A 22,764-nucleotide genomic window follows, 5' to 3' on the forward strand; every position below is an offset into this window, starting at 1 on the left:
GAGTGCTGGGATTAAAGGCGTGCGCCACCACCGCCCGGCAATAATAACAAAATTTTATATACTCATTAATTAAATGTCAGACAAGTTAAACAACAAAAGTGAGAATGACACTGGGCAATAATATAATTGTGACATCCTCTCTGGTAGAATTTGTCACTTAGAGTTATAGCCATTGGTTTTTATACATTTCTTTTGTTTGTTTATTTGATTTTGAGATAGGATCTCACTATGTAGCTCAGGCAGTCATGGAACTCACTATGTAAACCAGACTAGCCTTGAATTTTAAACCAGACTAGCCTTGAGTTTACAGAGATCTGCCTGCCTCTGCCTCCCCAGGGTACTGGGATTAAGGATATATACCAATACACCCGGTTTTGGGTTTTTTTTGTTTGTTTGTTTGTTTTTGGTTTTTCAAGACAGGGTTTCTCTGTGTACCTTTGCGCTTTTCCTGGAACTCACTTTGTAGACCAGGCTGGCCTCGAACTCACAGAGATCCGCCTGCCTCTGCCTCCCGAGTGCTGGGATTAAAGGCGTGCACCGCCGCCGCCGCCGCCGCCGCCGCCGCCACCACCACCCGGCCTTGGTTTTCATATATTACTCAACATGAGTCTAGCCTTGCACACTGGAAACCAAGAACAAAAATAAAAAATAGCAAATATCAAGTTGCCAGCAAAACATGCACAGTACTGATAACTAAAAACCTTTTCTTTATTTATTTACCTAAAAATCTATTTGTCCCTCTGACATGAAAGTAAGATTCGGGTAACAAATAATTCCATTTTATGTCACTTAGAAAGCAAAGTGGCTAAATGCATATTTTGAAAACTATTTTACTATCATTCTTTCATTAAATTATGCAGAAAAAAATGAGGCTATAGGAATAATTTTAAACTTATTTTTCTTTGGGTCAGAAACACAGACACACAGACGGAGACAGAGACTGTACTCCTTAGAGAGGAAACCGCTTTAAGACTTGATAGACTTTCCTTATACGTCTGCTTTTTATTTTTAAACACTACCAGTGACCTCTTTGCTGACCAACATTTTCTTGCGCCTCATGGCCAAGGAGGGAGGGGCGGGAGGGAAGAAGCTGGGTGAAAGTTGGTGATGGCCTGTGCCAAAATTCCAAGTTGAAATTGAATCCGGTAAAGTTTCTTAGGACGGAAAAAAAAAAAAAAAAGATTTACAGCTTCAACAGAACTGTAATTCTACCAAGAAAAAGGTATGTCCATCTGCTGTCACCAAACCAACTATGACTGGCTCTGTCATGCTTCTTTCTCCTTAATATGTGGAGGTGGAGGAGAAAAAAAAAAAAAAAAAAAGCAAGAGGCGTTCAAAAAACTTGAGGAAGCCCTGACCCTTTAGATTCCATTTATAGTCTGAGCCGGAATGCCACCCCCCTGGACAAGTGAATCGTCCAATCCAGCAGCGTGTGTCAAGGTTCTGTTAGGCACTAAGTGAAATATATATGCATGCCCTTATACCATTCAACACTCTGGGTCCAACCTCCAGACGCTGGGCTGTGGGTCAAGCGAGCCACCTCTGCTCTTCCAAGTGTCACTTTGACAGGTTCTTCCGGAGGAGATCTTTCTTTTGTTAACCCATCCTTTTCATCCAAATGGCACCAAAGAAAGACGTGAAGAAGCCTGCTGCTGCCCCTGCCCCAGCCCCGGCCCCGGCCCCCGCCCCAGCCAAACCTAAAGAAGAAAAAATCGACCTGTCTGCTATTAAGGTAACTAAACAGGTGAATCGTTTTGGTCACTGAAACATCTTTCAACACGAAGGAACTGAAGGAATTTGAGCGAAGAGGTATATTTTTCATTGAAAAGGAACGACATTGCTCAGTGAACTGGTGGTGTGTTTTAGCAGTCAGGGATCCTGCTTAATAACGTGGGCTGCGGCATACGATTCCAGTGGCATTACTAAGACTGGGTACTACAAGTGAGGTTTGTGCTCCCTCTTTTCTCCTGGTTCAGTCTTTGCTGATTCTGTTTTCCATTTCCCCCTAGTTTGTCAAAAGTGCAGTTTAGGGGGAAATATGCCCATCTATAGGTTTTGCATTTACAGATATTTATAAAGAGTGCACTTTTAAAATTAAAATCTCCGTGGAAATTGGATCCCTAACTCTAAAACGACATCATAAAAAAAAGTTTTAGACAGCTGATGAGCCAGTTGTCTTGGACACATCTATTTCACAGCTGTTTCATTTCATCCGAGATTTTTTTTTTTTTTTTTTGCAATTCACGTTAATTCCCTCTTCAACTTTGCTTAATAAAATTTCATATAACACTCGGTGAGATCTCAGTGCAGAAAACCAGGCACTCAGGTGCTTCAGTGGCTATAACTGTCATCGTGTTTATTTATGCACTGCATTTAATTCAGAATGCGTGAGTTCCTTCTAAACGAAACTAACAGGTGGATATTAAATACCTATATAATATATATTTATATATCCGGTCATTTCTATAACTGTTAGTGTGTGCTGGGGCTTTTGCATACTGATCTTGAACTAAGGAGAATGGGGTTGACTTTTGTGTGAACGCTTTTCTGTGAACCAAGTTTTCAGCTTCAGAAGAGATGATCTGTTTTTGGAAAATGACGAATGAGTGTGCCCCTGTTATCTCTGAGCAACACATCAGATATGTACCTTCTCCTCGTTAACTGGGCTCAGATTGGGTCCTTGAGGCAGGTTGAAAACCTTCATCTAAGGAACCCAGCCTTATATGGAAAAGTACAGAGTGAAAGTGCTTATGAGGTGATCCTTCCATCCAAGCCAAGGGTTCTGTGTGTAGTACATCTGACGTTTCAAGCTTAACACTGTAGAAGAAAATTACAATGCATTCCACACACGAGCATTCAACCGACTCTCTTAATGCAATCATGGAGCTTTAAAAAAAAAAAAAAACTAAAATAATATTGAATCAGAACTCACATGGGTTTATGTGATGAAATCAAATACAGTCATAATTTTTGTAACATTCCCACTAAATATGAAAAGAGACACATTCCAAAGGGGGCAAGCATGTTATCACAAATGTTTAATCTTTATCTGTACCTGAAGTTAGATTTGAGAAGATGTGGTCATAGGATATAACATTATTAATGAATATCCATTTAGGAAAAAATGCATGTTGGATCTTCCAAAAATAGTTTTTCTTTTATTTTGAGGACAAGATGCATATAGTTAGTTCATTAAAAAGAAACCAAATCTTTCATCTCCAGCCATCACAGTCCATGTCTTTATAGATGCACACTGACTGCAGCACGCAAATGTGATTACAGCCACACAGTACTTCCTGATTCTCTTCAATGGCTGTAGAATTATAAAACAGGCCACTCTTTTTTATATTTATTGTGATTTATGAGACAGTATCATCCCTGTGTTCTCAGATAAGCTTCCGGAAGGAAAGAAAATGTGTCTTCTTACCAAAAAAAAACAGAAGTGTCCCACTAATGAAAACAGGCTTTAATTTTCTATCCAGAGAAATCACGTATCCAAAAGTAAATGAATAAACTCCTGTTAGCATCAGTTTTGTTAATCCAGAAGTCAAGCCAACCGCTTGTTCCAGCCTTCCATCCTTGTATTAAATTAATGCTGGTGTGAGCAAGGAAAACTGAGCAAGTCCTGAGTGGTAGGAATGCAATACGCCCCACTATCAGCTTTTCATTGCGGAACGAGAGACGAAGCCGACTTTGAGAAGGAACACATCAAGAAAATAGAAGCCAAATGAATCTGAAGAAATGGAAGGAAATTAACCTTTTGTTTCCTCCAGAAGGACCATTCCCAATGAAGGGGGTAGTAAGGAAGAAAATGAAGCCATCTCATTTCTGCAAAGGAATGTAAATTCCTTCAGTGATTTTTTTTTCCCTCATCAATATGAAATCAGTACAAATTTGAGAGTGTTTTAGCAAAGCCAGAGAATATAATGCAACTTGGGAGCTTTACAAAATTTAATTTCATCCCAGTAGGTAACAGGGCTAATTAGAAAATATATTATAGCATTTCTTATTGTGATGCTTTTAATTACTTGATGTTTCTGGATATATTTTCTCATATAAGTTATAACCTTTTTTCAAGCAGAGAAAAGGAACATATCTATATACATATTCATTAACTTTCTGAAAACTCTATAAAGAACAAAACTTAATTGGATTGTAAGGCTTATTTCATAAATCCTGTAAGATTAGAAAGCTAACTATCCTTTAAACTGTGGGTAATGCTGAAGTTTAATTATATATAGGAAACAATAATTAAATTCATTCAATACTTTTCCCAACTAAGACCATGGTCTGTTGTAAAATATACCACATTTAATAGCTACATACTCGACTCACCATAAACTCTGAACAATCTTGGATATTTTTGATTAGTTTGCTTAAATGTGCTTTTCCAATTTGATTTCCTGGTTGGCTAGTTATTTATTTAGAATGCTTCTTCAGTTGTCCTGATATAAAATCTTTGAGAGTCTCTGAGCAAATGCCTACCCAATGTCCTATATCCATAAACATTTTTGTGAGTGACATTTTCACAAAGTTCCACTAGCATTTGAACACTAATATTACTGTTCTTGGTAGTTCTCAGCTCTCTTTGCCTTCAGAGAGCTGATATTTCCAGCGACAAATCCCAGGTCTAGAATAATACTGCCTCCCAGGTTCACATTTATAGGAATTAAAGCCTATCATTATGATTGTGGGCGCACATAATAGAGTGAATATTAGTTGCAACCAAGTAAAACGGTGAAAGTAAATGAGTAATGAGATGACCACGTGCCTGGATTTTAATATATCTTTAATATGAAAGTGATTTTTTTTTTGCATGGTGCATGTGTTGGCTGATGAGCCAGGTTTGCTGTGAGTGGAGACCTTCATCATATCTTGCAATGCGTTGCTTAAATTTTAATTTGCATTGTATTCATGCCACACTCTGGTCACTCCTGACTGGATATTGCAGGCAAAATTACAAAATTAGTGGTAAAGAATGCATTGACAGAAACTCTACCAAATAACACATCTCCAAACAATAACTAAGCACAGACTTTGAAAGACTTAAGTGTTCAATGTAGCGAGTAACTTGTCTACCGTTCCCAAATACATATATATTGCTGAATGTTTGGTGAAGGAACATTGTATATTGTGTACGAGGTCCAAGGTGTAGATTTATTTTGGCTCAGACATGAGAACTTGTTTGGGATCACCTATATTTGTGAGCATCTCATTTGAAACAAGGCTAAAATAAACCCAACCCCATTAAAAGAATTTCTGGGAATGTTTGAAGCCAGGCTCCATAAAAAGACTGAAAATTATAAACCTCACTGTAATAATAGCACCCAACATCCACTGTGAATTTTTCTTGGATTGTTTTCACATTTAGCCTTTTCAACATTACAGAGATTGTTTTTGTTTCTGTTTTTTGTTTGTTTGTTTTGTTTTGTTTTGTTTTCGAGACAGGGTTTCTCTGTGTAGTTTTGGTGCCTGTCCTGGATCTCCCTCTGTAGACCAGGCTAGCCTCGAACTCACAGAGATCCTCCTGGCTCTGCCTCCTGAGTGCTGGAATTAAAGGTGTGCACCACTGCTGTTTTTAATCCTCTTTTTCCCAAGGAGGAAACTGAATTCACATGAGGCCCATCATCAAATAACTAGTTAAGTGGTGATGGTAAGACTTAACCAGCAGATGAAATCCATAGTCAACTGTGTTAAACATTCAGCTACCTCTGGTTTCTAAAAATTTAAGCTGCTGTCTTTTTGGTTAGAACACAAAAGGCGCAGGACCTAGAGCTGTTCTGTATTACACTGCACTGTCCTCTGCAGCCAGGAGAGGGAGTGAGAGGCCCGCTGCAGAGTGAGTTCCGCAAGACTTTGACCTTGGCAGTTCTGAGTGTTCTGTTTCTCACAACTTCCCTTACCCTCCCTTACACCTGTTATTGGGGAGTTACACATTCTTTTTTATAGATAGAAGATGGAATTTTAGGCACTTCAAAGGAGTCTTATTCACTTTGTCCCAACTCCCTGCAAAAATTTATAAACAGGAACGGATATAAAAATACTTCCATGTGCAACAAAATGTTGAATTTTAAGACACTTGTGGTTTTGTCTTACTAAAATAAACCCTCAGACATACCAAATCTAATCTTTAAATCTATCATCATCAGGCTAATCTCCTGAGAAGAGACCTCTATTTACTTGTAAATAAACACACTAATTTAATTAGCATTCTTTGGAGTGATAAGCAGAAATAGCAATGCCACAGATATGATGTGGTTAAGTATTAACTTTAATATCATTAGGAAAAAGCATGAGACAAATACAGTCAGTCTCTAATTAAAAATAAAATGAGTGAAAACAATATATCTGGGAGGGAGAAGCAACAACTATTTAAGCATATGAGTCGGGGTCAACAATGTCTTTCATCTTTGACATGTCTCTACTATGAGAGAAGAAAACAGGTAAAGGGAGTGGAAGCCTTGAAGGGCATCTTGTAACTCTCTCCATGGTGACATTCTGAAGTGTACGTAACTGGGCAATGTCTTTACAATGTAAAACGCAACTTGCAAAAGAAGAGATGTGTTCACCAACTACAAGCAAAACCGCTTTTCATTTAAAGATAGTTAAATCTGTGCAAGAGAAGGAGATCATAAAGTAACAGTGCCAAATTTAGCCCTTGACATTTCAGCGCTGCAAATGAAGCCCCTGGCAAGTTGTCTCTAGCAGCCATTCCATAATTACACAGCATTAAGCACCGTCTGACTCATGGAAATTGTGGAAAGGATTATATTTAGTCTGCTGAGACTGTACTTTCTTCTCTTCGGACTGAAACAGTTCTTGTATGAAAATAGGATATTATATAGTTTATGTCTTCATCAACGTTTCCGCTTTGTTTTTCACCCCAGACCAGAATCGTGACGGCAAAACCTGCATGATAAAAGTTATCAGTGGCTTCAGAATACACTAGTTAAATTTTAAATTATGTGGGTGATAAATCCAATTGTTGTAGTCAGAAATTAATACTAGTGACTTGAAGTTGGAGGCAGGGAGCTTTCCCTAGGTCAGACATTTTTCCTTCTGTCCTTGTGAGTGAGCTGTTCCTTAACTACCAGGGACCCAACAGTATATTAGCACCTGTTCATAAAAAATCCAGTCAACTTGAATGTACTGATGTGAAATTATATTTTGATAAATTTTTCTTTATTGCAAAGACTGCAACATAATTATCAGTTGAGTTTTCAGATATTCTGTCTTTTTCCATAAAGTAAGTTGACTAATTAAAGGATGGAAAATTCAAAACATATTAGACCCATAAACAAACCAAGAAATCATATATTCAGGAAAAATCATCTAGAGATGTTATTTAAATGAAAAGACACAGGATTTGCCATGACAGCCAGAGTAAGATTCCCATTCTAATTCTCCATGTACCATCAAAGTCTCTAGAAGAGTATTCAGTATTTATTTATGACAGCTGTCCCAAAAGAAACTTCTATTCCAGACAAACGGGAAAAACAATAATAATTTCTTAGCATGCACAATACTTTTTTCAAATGCTTACATTATAAAACTTAAAAAGTGAAGGAACAAAAACACATTTTCAATTTTTAAGAACTTACATACAAATTAGTAAATGAACAAAGGAAACGTGAAGCTCATGAGAAAATTTAAATTTATTTCTCAATTTTATTATAGCTATGAAAAAGCAGGGGAGAAAATTGGAAAGGAGCAGACTTGGATCCCATTTTGAAACTTGTGTCAAAATTCACTTAGGTCTCTACTGGTTCCTACAGATCTGAACTGAGCTATTTTTAATCACACGGGTTTTGTGCTTAGATGACAGAATTCAGATGACCAGTCTTAGCCTGCTGAGCAGAGCCTTACCAGGTTAGTCTCATTTCAGACCAAGGAATCCAACCATTTAATAGCTCTTATATCAGAGAGCCTGGACCGGTACCATGTCCTCATTGCTCTAACTTTCCCTGTTTATATAATATTTTAATAAGCATCCTAAATACATTTTGTTGGGCTCAGAATTATAAGGAGAGAATTTCTTTCCTTTGACCTTAAGTAACTTATCATGAAGCACAACATCCTAAGGGTTTCAAATATTATTTCTAATGGCCTTTTATGGTAGATTTTAAAAACTCTGTAAGAGAAATTAGGTTTTTTTTTTTTTCTTAAAGGTTTAGTCTAACTCTGATTTCTCTGCCAGGCAAGAAGGCAGGGAATATCCAACAATGTTCTCTTGACTGAAAACTGGCTCTGGTTACAGCAGCTTCTTTTCTTAGTTCCAGCCATTGGCATCTGTCCCATCCCCTAAAATAGGGAGATCTTTGATCGTCGTAGTCCACGTTCCTTCCCGGGGCGTTTCCCTTAGTATTCAACACCATACGTTCCCCACATTGCCTTTAATTACAGTTCTTCTTCTTTTAAGATACTAAAATTTAACATTTATCAGTTATGTATTTTGTTTAACCGCATTGTAATGCTTTTTTCCTATTAAGCAATTCCTTCTAGATGCCAGAAAATTTATCTTTCACCAGTGAACCAAACTTGATGATGACTAGCTGAAAGACAATTCTCAAAGCAAAAGAGTCTGTCACCAGGGCAGTAAAAATTCTTAGCAGCAGGTATCTTACAGACTGCTATTTACCTAAACTCAACACCAAATGTGAGTAGATGAGCTATCGCAATGTGAAATGTGGCCTTTTACTAACTGTGTGAGATAAAGACATAGGATAGGAGAATGATGATGTCTTTAAAAAGAAATTGAAGATTGATAGATTAGAACTCTGGACCATAAGCACTCATATAAAATCTAAAGGAAAATTCTAGGAATATAAATATTAAAAAATTTTAAACGAGCATGCCTACTATGTGCTGGGTAGTTGTGGGTGCTGAAGATGCAGAGAATATACATACTTTCTCGGGAATGTAAACTTTTTTAAAAGAACAGATAAAATCTGATGAAATATACTCTAGAGAAAAAACTTATGTTTGAAAGAGGAACTTGGGCCTATAGCCATACCACCCTGAATGCACCGGAGAGGTTAGTGTATTAGCGCTCTAATGGCTTTAACTGAATGAAAATTGATTTCGTATCTAGTAGGGGAGGTACCTGTAGAGCTGTGATAGACAAGGCCCTAAGTACAGGGCAAAGTCATTGTTCTAGAGAGAGATGCTGTGCTAAAACACATCCAGGTCCACATCAGAAACAAACGGTGGACTTTCAGCATTGGACTGGGCTTCCCAGCAGATTAAACAAGAAGGCTGACTAGTTTGCAATGGGAACAAGGTGCCAGGTGCATACTCGGGGGGACATGTTCTTAGAAGAAGAGGAAGAAGGAGGAGAAGGAGAAGGAGAAGGAGAAGGAGAAGGAGAAGGAGAAGGAGAAGGAGAAGGAGAAGGAGAAGGAGAAGGAGAAGGAGAAGAAGAAGAAGAAGAAGAAGAAGAAGAAGAAGAAGAAGAAGAAGAAGAAGAAGAAGAAGAAGAAGAAGAAGAAGAATTCTTTCTTATGAAGGCTGGAAGAATATTTAATATGAAAAGAGGAGAGAACAGTGGGTTGCATGCCAGACAGAAAAGACTTAAACCCAACCTTTGAAACACACCAGATGATGAACTCTCAAACTGAGGTCCAAACCAAATGGCTATGTGATCAGATCAAACATTTGCTCAAACAGCTAATGGTGTTCCTATTGTAACAAGGAGGAGAGGCAAGAGGGAGTATACCATCCTAACAGTGGACAGACAGGGTTGCATTTCCCATTTACTCTTGAACACATATCCTAGATCTAAGAGTCTGTAGACTTAGCTATAGTTTATTCTTTCTTGTGTCAATTGATTTGTTTAAGTTTATATTTTGATTTTCAGTAGGTTAAAAAAATCTAGACTTTGTTTTGTGGACATGATAAAGATACGGAGAAAAACTAGGATGGAATAATTTAATAGTTTCTTACCACCCTAAATCTTCTATTTTAATAGTAACAACAAACCTTTATATGATATCTATGTGGTTAAGAATAGCTTGTTCACAACATAAATTCAAGTTTTGTGCTGACTTTCCAGTTTATTTACAAGCTTTTATGCAAATTGATCAGGTTTCATATGTATGCAAGGCCACATTTTTCCACCTGAAAAAAAGTGAAATGTGAAAATTATCATTATGGGCAATTAGGCAACTTCAATGTAATATTTATAGTTACTAGCTTTACTAAAGTTATATACTATTCTCAATAATAGTAACTAGAAATTTCAATTTTAATGGCACAAATTCATAAATATAATTACATCAAATTCAATGGGACAAATAAAAAATACAATTACAAAATCGAGAAAGAGGATTAAAAAGAATGTTCTATAAGAACTTTAACTTAGACACCGAAAATCATAAGATTCTGTTACACAATTATTAAAGATTATAAATTTCCAATTTTAATACTCTCCATTTTACTTTTAATGATTCAAAGCATGTTTATTTTCTCTGTTAACTATCATTTCCCAATAACCTTTTAAAATATCAGTTTCATTATAAAAGCCTGTTTACCCAGGTACTACTAACTTAAAAATTATCATTCTTCATTTGGAGACTCAAGATCCTGTAAGTTTTTTTTCACAACTTGTAAACTTTGGGCTGAAAGTGATATCTATTTTTTAATATTTTTATTGGTACCTAATAATTATTTTTATTAGTATCTAATAAATTCTATTATTAACATCTAATAATTACACAGAACAAAGAGTACCATCATGATATCTTCATACAAGCACATAATTATGTATTTTGAAGAAGAGGTATATATTTAGCTATTTATTTCTTTTGGAATAGTAGGAGATTATGTTCAAAATATCCATCTTCTCAGTGACACACTTCATGATTTTTATGGATAGCTTCCTTAAGGACAGTTGTAGAAGTCACAATTCATCTTACATCTAGTTCATTTCTTTGAGCTACTTGAAATGTGTAGAGAATGAAAACCATTGTGTCTGAACTCCAGCGAACACTCTAAAATGGTCATCTCCCCAAAGTCATCCCAGCATTTCCTGTTTTCAGAGAAGCTGCTATAAAAGCACATTGCTGGCCAAAGTCCCTTAAACACCTTTAAAATCTCTAAGTACTATTTTGCATTGCATGAGCCTAAATAACTTTAGGTTATTTTACTCTCAGTCTGCAGACTGAGCCCCAAAGCATTGAATAAGGCAGCTTGGTTTTAGTAAGAACTTAGCAAAAAAAAAAAAAAAAAAAAAAAAAATTGATGTGTCAGTTTTCTTGCTTGCTAAGAATTTCAGAAAATAAAAATACATAAATAGTCTCAATAATAAAGAAAATAGGGAAGGTAGGACATACCCAAATCTAATATCGGAGACGAAAAGAGGCAGGAAGTGGAACCCCACGCTACTTCTTGCTTAGATTATTCTCCTGAGAATATTGCTTGCAAAAGCACAATCTTTAATGGATACTTGAGACCCTGATCAGATTGCCCTGTGGATGTATCCTGAAGAATCCAAAGAACTATACAGAGCACACAATGCCTTTTCAAGTCCTCAGAATTTTACCATAAGAGATAAGAGTTTTGGAGAGTGTTCTTTCTATTTGAAACCTCAACCCAGTTTCATCTAAGAAGTTCCACACTTGCTGACTAGACACTTGCAAGGTCCATAATTATCCAACAGAAGCCCGAGCCCTGGAGGAATCCTGAGTTTTCCATGAGCAAAGAAGAAACGTCTTAAAGGAAGACAAGGCAGGGAACATCTCAGAGGCAAAGACCATAAAAGTACTGACAGGCTTCAGTCTCACTAGGGCTGTTCACTTGTAGATCCTGGGTTCCTATAAATAGCCCGAGGGTACGTGTCCCTCACTCTCTTTGCCCTAAGAAAGCTAAAGAGCTTCTCCAGGAGGAGTGGCAACTGTCCTGTGAAATCCGATGCTAGATATGAGGTCAGGTGGACCAGAAATAAAAGGAAGCCACTGAGAAGGAAGACTCCACTCAGGGATCGGAGCTGCCTTCAGCTTACTCTTCAGGCCCATTGCTGTGTTGCAGCCCAGAACTCCATCATGGTGGGTTCTACAAGAAAACGCTATGTCCTTATATGAGGACACAGTTGGGCAACAGGAGCTTACTGGGAAGACAGGCAGGCAAGGAATAGAATGGAGGGGAGAACCTGCTTAGTATAAGGATTTGGGAACCTACTACTGGTTCTGATGATCTATGACGAAGAGAGAAGAAATTACTTCCAACTATTGCACCAGACTGGGGGAAAAAATGAATCTTCTTCCCCAGAGCAGTCCTTCAGCAGCTTTTGCTATTTCACGTAAGATTCATCTAAATTTAGAAGGAAAAAAAATGCAACTATAGTAAAATAGCATGCTTTAAAAATAGATTTCAATGATAACTGATAGCTAAAATTAAGCAAATTGCATCTGATTTCTTCAATTTCATATACCAGTACAAAAATATGTTAATTAAACAGAAGGACCTAAGGTGTTTTTTTTTATACCATTTTATTTGCAGTTTTAAATGTATACCTTATCAGATGTATGCTACATATAGACCACTATGGCATTCTAGAAAGTGTTCAATTTAGCATTTTTAGTATCTTTACATCATTAAGATATTGAGAAAAGATTTCCTAGTTATCTTTTGCAGTTGATTTTACGCTCCTAGGTTCAAAATTGCCCTCACACACCTTTCCTGTGCTGAGACCCCTACATGGTTTCCTAAAGGTCTCAGAACAGAGAGCACCCACTCTGTCAATGCATTTGAAAGTTCTTTCTCTCTCTCTCTTGCCATGCAGTCCTTCAGTGCTGACCAGATTGCCGGTAAGTGATTTGAGCTTCTCTACCAAAGGCAGAACTCTGCCTGTCTCGAAATGTCACTTAACTCCACAGCATGCTCCTTTGTGGCTCAGACTGTTCATGTCCATGCCATGCCTGAGCTCAGAAAACTGGGCTTGACTTCTGGAGCTCACTTTGAAGAGCACTCAGGGAATGAGCTGGACGCACTTATAAATCAGGACGCTCTTTTCTGGTTAAAACATATTTTATGATTAATTTCTTTCTAACAGATCGAGTTCTCTAAGGAGCAGCAGGATGGTAAGTTAAAAGCTGTAGCCGTTCATATGTGCAGACTCATAGAGATGGCGAGTGAGAAAACCAACTCCCTTGGGATGAGCTAAGTGCTGCCTAATTATCCACACTGGTGGTGTTCCTCTAAATATAAATTGCTTTCACTCACTCTAAATATAAACCTGTATAACTGAAGCCCTTGCTTATAGTTAGTGATCAAAGATCTAAGGAAATAAAAAATAGAATATAAGCCTATATAGCCACTGATTTCTAAATAAGATGAACTTGATACATAGGAAAGATTATATATGACATAGTCACAAAAGATACAGGTTTTAGAAAACTAATTTACTAATCAAAACCCTAGAGAGAGATTTGGTAGGTCTGAAGTGTTCAATAAAAGCTGCCCTGATGGTCAAACTTGCCTAGTTTCTGTGGAAATATGGAATTGTGGATTAGAAGTGAATTCACAGACAGAGAAGGATCCTAGTTCAGCACTTTGTTAAGGGATATGAGACACACAACTGGAGAGATGATACATCTCTCTTCCTCAATGACCAAAGAATTAGGAAGAGTATCATGATCTTGGGTGAATTCAAATGGACTAGAGAGTTTTCTCATGAACAGATACTATCAATGAGTCTCAAACATTTTTTAAAATTGAAGAGACCCTGGATAGCTTCCCTAAAACTTTAATTTTTTTTCCCTTTGTGTCTTTGGATTCAAAAGGGCCCAATCTCCCAAACAAGCTCAATTTTGGGGTTAGGAAGTATAAGGAGAAAATTTTAATGGGGTGAAATCATCACAGTATATGGACAAACTAAATAGAGTTCATTTGTAGAAAAGAGAGACAGAAACAGGTTAGTTTTGTGATGTTATATGTTAGGTGATTGGCCATAATAATGTATAGTATATTACAATATATAAGATAGAAGTAACTATGGGTGGTTAGTAACTGTTCTCTACCTAAAGCCTTCCATATTGTTCAGTCTCTTTCAGGATCATGTTTGTTATGATGTTGTCTGGGTATCAGTTTAAAACAAAAGGCTATTTGCTGTAGTACAAACTCACTGATATCAATATCATGGTTATTGGCCTCATGTAGACAGTTTAGATGATTGGATAACTTTTAATTCAAGATCATTTAAAGTTATACTGTGAAGGATTTGTCTTAAAGGAAACAATGATTCTAATTTGTTTAAATATACTTTTAACGGGTGAGGCAGCTACATCATTAACCCTGGCCTCCCAGTCCTCAACAATTCCTGACTTACAGTATCACCATGGCTGCTAAACTATCACTGGACCAAACAATGAAAGATTCAAAAACTCTTGCTGAGACAAATGTACTTATTGTTGAGTGTGAGACCCATCATCCAGTATTGAAAACAGGTTTTAGCCACAGAATTGAATAAACATTGATACATTGGCCTGGGTTCTTTTTTCTTTGTGTCAGAAAAAGAGATGTAAACTATTTAAACTAAGTGGGAATTCTGTGCCTTCAGAATAAATCAAAACCACTTGAATTTGTGTCCTTGCTTAATGAATGAAGAATGTTGTTCATACCATTCTATTTGGATTGAAGAGAAGGCGAGAAAAGTAAAGAGAACTACAGCATTTTGAAGGTTTAGGACTCAGGCTGTTTGTTAGCATGACCATCAGCTACATATGGCTACTTAAGCATTAATTAATTTTAAAATTATCAATGTTAAAGTCTGTATCTTCACGCTCACCAGCCACATTTAAGAATTCAAAACCACCATTACAGGGCAGGCAGAGAATAATTTCATCACCAGATATTTTGGAAATGGTGTGGTTCTGGGCAAAAGGTCAGCTGATACATTGTTAAAGGATAAATAGGAAAACCTGTTAGGCTTTGCCTGCACTGTTGTCTGTGAAGACAACTCCACTCTGTTCTTGAGGTTCAGCAAAAACCACAAATAATACTTAAACAAAGGGGCATGGTGAGGCCAGGCGGTGGTGGCGCACGCCTTTAATCCCAGCACTTGGGAGGCAGAGCCAGGTGGATCTCTGTGAGTTCGAGGCCAGCCTGGGCTACCAAGTGAGTTCCAGGAAAGGCGCAAAGCTACACAGAGAAACCCTGTCTCGAAAAAAAAAAAAACCAAAAAAAAAAAAAAAAAAAAAAAAAGGGAGGCATGGTGAGATTATAATAAAATGTGGTCACTATAGCCAGTCAAGGAAGGAGGTCTCCAGTCTGTTCTGGAACCAGGAAGAGAAGAACTAAACCTTGGGCTAAAAGTCCAGGATTAAAAGAATTAGTTCTCTGGCCTCTGCCTTTAAGTTACCAAAGGATAATGTCAGAGTGATTCCATTACAGTCATAAAAGTCCCATTGCTACAGCAGCATCTGAGCCGGGTGACTTCAAGCCCTCAGAGAACTGTGCCCGGTGTCTGAAGCCAGTCGCGAGAGGAGTCCAGTTCCACGTGACCTTTAGAAAGATAAAAAATAGTATGTGACTCATGAAACCACAAGGCATAAGTATTTTTTTTTCCAGGTTGGGGCAGATTATGGTGAGATTGCGTAGGATTTAAATAAGAATGGTAGCATGACCTATAGCTAATTGTGTAATAGCACCCAGTGTAATCTTAGATTAAAAGGCACTGGGATATCATAAAATTTGTGTTCCAAAAGAAGATGTTTCTACAAACTTAAGAAGTTTGAGTTAAACTCACATAAAATAGCCCCAGCTGGAAATTTGCTTTCTTGAAATTTTACTGACATTGCCAATTAATTGAAGGACTATTTGGAGACTCTTAAGCTTTCTCAAGGCATCAGAATATTTTAAGTGGCTCTTGCTTCCCACACAGATGAAAGAAATATGAATCACTATCACTGGGAGCTCCAATTTCCATAATTAAAATTAATTCCACATTAGTAATAACGTGGCTTAAAACTAGAAATGCTGCTTTAAAATAATTCCCCACAGAAACACCAAAAGTATTGGCCGGTGATTGTTTAATAGGTGGAGATAACTTCAGTGGTTGGAAGAAATTATAGAAACAGAGAAGAGTTTGAACTGAACCCTTGAAGGACCTGGGGTTAATTAGAAGGTTTCAGAAAATAAAAAGCCAGTACCCACCAGGGCCTAAACGTACTGTGCTTCTTGCAGAATTCAAGGAGGCGTTTCTCCTGTTTGACAGAACAGGAGAAAGCAAGATCACTTTAAGTCAAGTGGGAGATGTCCTCCGGGCTCTGGGCACAAACCCCACCAATGCAGAGGTCAAGAAGGTTCTGGGGAACCCGAGCAATGAAGGTAGGTTCCTCGAAGATCAGTGAAAATTGGGGAGGGGCTCCCACACAATAGACTCAGTTTGCTCCTGAGGGTGGCAGCCATACCTCCCATCCCTGGGAAGCCTCAGCTTTTGTAAATAAAAAAAGGAGCTACCTTTCATTGAGGACCTGTAAGTGTGATAAAAACAGCACACCAGAAGAGAGAAATGAGATGGAATGATGAGACCATTGTGCTTAGCATCATATCTAAGTCCAGGGCTAATGAGGTAAGGCATAAATGAGCACAATCCCTTTTCCAGAGTTCATACCTTCAAAGGCAAAAGTACACTTTAAAAAGTAGTTTATCTTTAACTACAATATAATTGCATCATCTCCCTCCTTTCCTTGTGGAGCCAGTATACAGAGTGAGCTTTCCTCCGTGCCCTTCCAGGCCCCTTCCTTCCCACCCTCCCCATGTTTCCCCTCACTCCCTCTCACATTCACAGACTCTCTTCCTTTTACTGTTATCTTTATATAGGTGCATAAATATACAAACACATGCATACAACCCTTTGGGTCTGTTTAGGGTTGCTTGTATGGTATCAGGGCCGACCACTTGGTTTGGAGTAATTAGGGGGCTCATCCCTGGGAAAGGTGAAATCTCCCTCTCACAGCTTCCCTCAGTCACCTGTAGTTCTTTGTTTAGAAGCGGGGTCCCCTAAGATTCCCCGCATCCATGTTGTCATGTCTATTCCTGCCCTTCTTCGGATTCTGTTCAGGCAGCCATACTGTTGAAGTTATAGGTGCATCTTCCCGTGTCTTTCCTAGGAGACACAATCTCATGGCAGACTTCCCGATCCTTGGCTCGGAAAACAAAATTTTAACAAATGTTGAATGTAGCTAAAATATAATACACTTTGTATAAAGCCAGGGATAATCATAATGATATCCTTCTAGAGAACACCTATTTTTTGATAAACAGCCATGAAAATAAAGTTGCAGTGTTCTGAAGCCACTGAGACACATCTACTGACCTTACCCAATGTACTCTGGCAATGTACAGTGACCACTTTAAAGGAACTCAGCTATCTTAATTAAATAGGCAGGGTTACATCTTAATGAGTATTTTCTATTTACAAATATATATATATGCCTTGAAAATCTTAACACAAAACCTGCTTTCTGTCTCCCCAGGTAAGTCCTGGAACAAGAATCAGTGAGGTACATAAGGGGAAATTACAGAAGTCACTCACTCCATATGGAAATCCAGTCATGAGTCCAGAACAAGGAAATTGCTTTTAATCCCAGTGGCTCATGGCAAAGTACAACAACCTATTAGAAAATGTGACTCTAAACAAAAAAGACAAGACACAAAATGGAAGGTTTCTCAAGTAGAAATGTGGGCTGTTTGTCTTTGCCTTAAGGGGGAGAAGAATGAGGGGCAGGAAATTGATCCTGTGTTTCTCCTGATGACTAAAAATGCACTGGTGGGTTTTTCTTCACTAAGAGAGAGAGAGAGACAGAGAGAGAGAGAGAGAGAGAGAGAGAGAGAGAGAGAGAGAGAGAGAGAGAGAGAGAGAGAGAGAGAGAGAGAGATTTCAAGGAAACTTACCTCTACATAAGATAACCTGTCTTCCCTGAAAACATGACCAATGGGTGGGAGTGTGAGAAAGCAGACTAAGCCTTATTATCACATGGCAATGTCTCACTTAGAAGCATCCCTCTTTAACAGAATTATTAGGTAAGTCCTCATTTACTCAACACCCAAATGTGATCTTTCTAATATTGCCCAGTGTGTCAGATTTTCTTCTGTAAAAGAAGAGGGAAATTTTTATTTAGGGATTATATAATGTCATCTATATACATATATAGATAGATATGTATAGATGAAATTATATATGTGTGTATGTATATACACACACACATATGTAGGGGTAGTTTATTTTACACTCTTTTGTGAATAAGTTTATCTCATCAGAGATTTTGAAGACTGTCCTAGCATCTCTGGCCTGGAATTAGAAAGGAGTCGGGATGTCACACACTATTTGACACACACTCTTTCCTTGTGAGCCTCTTTTTAAAATTACTTCGAATTTAAAGAAATTGAAGACTCTACAAAGACTCAGGTATAGGGGACATATGTAGTCAAAATTCAGTGACATTTCACTGTGTTTATGTTATTATGGAAACTTTTATATTGTTTCCCTGGTACTTACGGAATATAGTAAATCATAGTACTAATAAAATGGATTAAGTAATCAATTTGTCCCAAACATTTTAACAAGCTTTTCATTCATTGGGTTCATTAAAATCTCACAATAATGCTGTAGAGTACTTCTATTTTAAAACTGAGAATGTGGTGCACAAAGAGGTTGGAAGAGTTGAGCCAAAGGGCTGAAGAGAGGACTCAGCAGTTAAAGGCATTTACTGCTGTTGCACAGGAACCGGATCAGGTCCCCAGCATCCACATCAGGTGACACAACCAGTAACTCTAGTTCCAAGGGATCCGACACCCTCCTCACCTTCTACAGGCACCAGCAAACGTGTGGCACACATACAACATACATTCAGGCCCACATACATACGTGTAAAATAATTTAAAGAGAGGAAAGTCAAACCACATTGGGGGCGGGGCATACCTTTAATGTCGGCATTTTCAAAGCGGAGATAGAAGGCTCAGGAGTTCGACGTCATCCTCCACGGCAAGTTGGAGGCCACACAGGAATGAGTAAGATCCTGTCTTTAAAAACTAACAATGAATAAAAATAAAGCGGTTAGCAAAGTTGCTCACTGCTGCGTAGTTGGGTTGAGCTGGGGATAAAGCTTAGCACTGGGACCATAGAACTCATACTATTGTCTGTTACTATATTTTTTTGTCAGTTTAGTAGTTTATCAACTGAAATTTAAGTTGTGTGAAGATTTTTATGAACATTTGTATTTGGTTTGTGACTCAGGGGTGGTATCTTACCGGTGACTACTAACTCTGTAAACGGCAAATTTCTTCCAGAGATGAATGCTAAGAAAATTGAGTTTGAACAATTTCTGCCCATGATGCAAGCAATCTCCAACAACAAGGACCAGGGAGGCTATGAAGATTTTGTTGAGGGTCTGCGTGTCTTTGACAAGGAGGGCAATGGCACCGTGATGGGTGCTGAACTCCGCCATGTCCTTGCCACTCTGGGTAAGGGCATGCATTTCCATGGGCTTAACAGGGGAGTTATACACAGGGAAGACCATGGCAGGAAAGCCATGTCATAATCAAAATAGTCAGGGGAAAGACTCCAAAAGAAAAATGAAAAAATAGTAGTTGAAAGTCTATGACTTCTTCCGTTGGCCTCTGGGACAGTGAGTCTGTTTGGGGGTGAAGCAAGAACACAGAGTATTGGACATGAATAAGAAAAACATTGTGCTTCCCCCAGGTTATAGATAGGGCATGAGAGATAATGATTATTTCATCCATCCATCCAAAATCAGCTCAAGGGGAGGGAAATAAGAAGAGACAAGTGTTCATCCTCCAAGAGTTCACTCATGGTTTCAAGAGGCCATGGCTGCTGATCCCTTATAGTGGGAATCTAAAAATATTCTGTCATCCTATTTCTAAAACTAAGAGTGTTTTGTTTCACCAGGTGAGAAGATGAAGGAGGAAGAAGTGGAAACATTGCTGGCAGGCCAGGAAGACTCCAATGGCTGCATCAACTATGAAGGTACAGCCAGCCTACACCTTCTGCTTTAGCAGTACCTCATTGAAGACAGATTTCCTTTTTGTTTTCATTTCTTTCTTTCAATTTTTGTTTGTTTGTTTTTGGTTTTGTCTTTTTTTTTAGGTTTGTTTGGGTTTTTTTTCTTTTCTTTTCTTTTCTTTTGTTCCATGACAGGGTTTCTCTGTGTAGCCTTGGCTGTCATGGAACTTGCTCTGTAGACCAGGCTGGCCTCAAACTCACAGAGATCCTCTTGCTTCTGCCTCCCAAGTGCGGGATTAAGGGCATGCACCATCACTGCCCAGTGATAGATTCCTTTTTAATGTTAACTTATTTTCCTTTTCTTTATTGATGCATTTTATTTATTATAAGTAAATGGCCTAATTCTGAGATGTTTATATGAGGACCCAAACAGATATGCAGAATTAATTCCAGTGTTTTTTGGAAATCCCATGCGGTCTTACAGTTTAACCTGTGTTTCCTTATGTTTCCTCTTAACTTTTCCACGATATCCCTGAAGGATAGACAGTGCTTAAACTAGAATTACGTGTAATGCAACACCAGAGTTGAATAGATTTTGAAGTCATTTACTAGCACAAGAACCATGAGAATCAAGAAACTGGTTGTCAAAGAGATGTCAAATCATTTACAGCAAGGCTGGTCCTGAAATTTAGTTCTCTTTGTCCAGTGGTCTTGTTTACATGAAAGTCATTTAACAGCTCCATGTGGTGGCATACATTTGTAATTCTAGGAAGCTGAAGAAGAGGAGCCAGGCCTGGGATACAGAGTGAGACCCTACTGGAAGGAGGGAAAGAGGAAGGAACGGACGGGTAGACATGCATACACAAAGTGGGGGTGGGCAGAGACACACACAGAAGTGGGGGAGGGAGAGAGGAGAATATCACTCCATAGTAGCCAGCTGTTTATTTCCAGCTGCCAGGACAACATGTCACACAAAGGGTATGAAAGCAATACATACTCAAAGTAAATATTGAAAATAAAGCTGTGTAATATTATTTGAAACTTACAATATCCCCAATATACTTTATCTCTCCAAAGACCAGCCGCATTTCAATAAATCTATATTAATAGCTTTGATGAAAATATAAATTTACCATGTTCCAAATTTAGAAAAAGCATATAAGAAAAAATAAACAAAAAAGAGGACAGGAAAGGAGGAGGAGAAGGGAAGAGAAGAAAATAAAGGCATCTAGCCATATCAATCAATCTTCGCTAGAACGTACCTTTTACCCATAAATAATTCCTATTTGGTTGTTATAAATACATTATGTAGAATAACCTCTAATAATATTCTTGAGACAAATAGATAGTCATCTGTAAAATAAAGTCAAATCTCAACTTCTTTTTAATCCAGTTTGACTTCTCTAACTCTTAACTGTATATATTGTCCAACAGCCTTTGTCAAGCACATCATGTCTGTGTAAATGGAGTTTTCAAGGTATACACCTACCCTCTATTTAATATTAAGGCTTGGGTGATATTTTGTTTAAAGAAATAAAAGCTTCACTGCATATGCTTTAGATATAATTAGTATTGCCTTCTAATTGCAAGTTGTTTATATTAACCAGAATATGCCATCCTCATGATACAATAGATGCAATATATTCATATGAGTGTACAAGCAAAACTCCTTTGCCTCTGTCTATAAACCCTGCCTTTTAAACTATACTACAATTAGACAGTAGAAATTCCACTAACCAGAGACTAGTTAATTTAGTTGGCATGTAACACTACTGAAAACACTGTCCTAAGTTCTTTGAATAACAACAATAGCTTTTAACAAATACTGCTCTAACAAACTACATTTCAGTAGCTGAGATTCAAGTGCCAGCAACCAGGTTCTTAAAGCAAAGATGTGACTTGCCTTGAGAGTTCTTGCTCATGGTTTCCATCAGAGTGCTCTTTCCAAAGAGATGCTATCAACATCTAACTTGTTTCTGTTTCCCCTACAGAACACAGTGTTTGGAAAGACTGGCCAGAATGTCAGTTCAAGAAGACCCATGGCTAACTGTCCATATCTTCTTACCACTACCTAGAAGATCAAAGCAATCTAGACCATTCTAGACTGAAGGATTCCCTCAATTTTTATAAGCCTTGAGTTTTTCATTACACACAAATCAGGCATCCACTGTTCTAGGGGAGATGAATAAATATTGATGATATCAAGTCCAAGCATCCCTTTATCATCTACTTGGGTCCACAACATTCTTAAAACACTACATCAATAAACTTGGTCAGTCTGGAATACTCAAGTTGTGTTGTGTCTTACTTTTTTGCTTTATGAAAATAGTTTTTAAGAATTCAATTTTTTTTTTGTTTGTTTTTGTTTTTTGGTTTTTTGAGACAGGGTTTCTCTGTGCAGCTTTGCGCCTTTCCTGGGACTCACTTGGTAGCCCAGGCTGGCCTCGAACTCACAGAGATCCACCTGGCTCTGCCTCCCGAGTGCTGGAATTCTTATGGTGAATTGTAAAAAAAAAATTGATGAATTACAAATTTACTTTCAAAATATCACTATAGGGCCTGATGAGACAGCTTTGTGGGTAAAGGCAAGTGCCAACAAGCTTGAAGACCTTCATTTTATCCCTGGTGTGCACATGGTGGAAGAGAACAGATTCACACACTTGTCCTTAGGTCACAGAATGCATGCCATGCCCTGCTCCCCACACAAACACACAAATAAAAATAATCAGGTGAATAAATAATAAATTCAAAAAAGGAAAAAATTAAAGTCATCACAATCTACAGCAATAACAGATTGAATAATA

The 22,764-nt window shown here is 37.9% G+C and overlaps 1 protein-coding gene across 1 annotated transcript; it reads left to right on the forward strand.

The window, feature by feature from the left end:
* Positions 1-1,618: 1,618 nt before the first annotated feature.
* Positions 1,619-20,013, forward strand: Myl1 (myosin light chain 1). Its single transcript, XM_059278120.1, has 5 exons — positions 1,619-1,732; positions 13,049-13,076; positions 16,180-16,323; positions 19,288-19,461; positions 19,907-20,013. Exons 1-5 carry the CDS (start codon positions 1,619-1,621, stop codon positions 20,011-20,013), a joined length of 567 nt encoding a protein of 188 aa, XP_059134103.1.
* The last annotated feature ends 2,751 nt before the right edge of the window (positions 20,014-22,764 follow it).

This window comes from Peromyscus eremicus, chromosome 13 (assembly GCF_949786415.1).
Source record: "Peromyscus eremicus chromosome 13, PerEre_H2_v1, whole genome shotgun sequence".
Classification (NCBI taxonomy): domain Eukaryota; kingdom Metazoa; phylum Chordata; class Mammalia; order Rodentia; family Cricetidae; genus Peromyscus; species Peromyscus eremicus.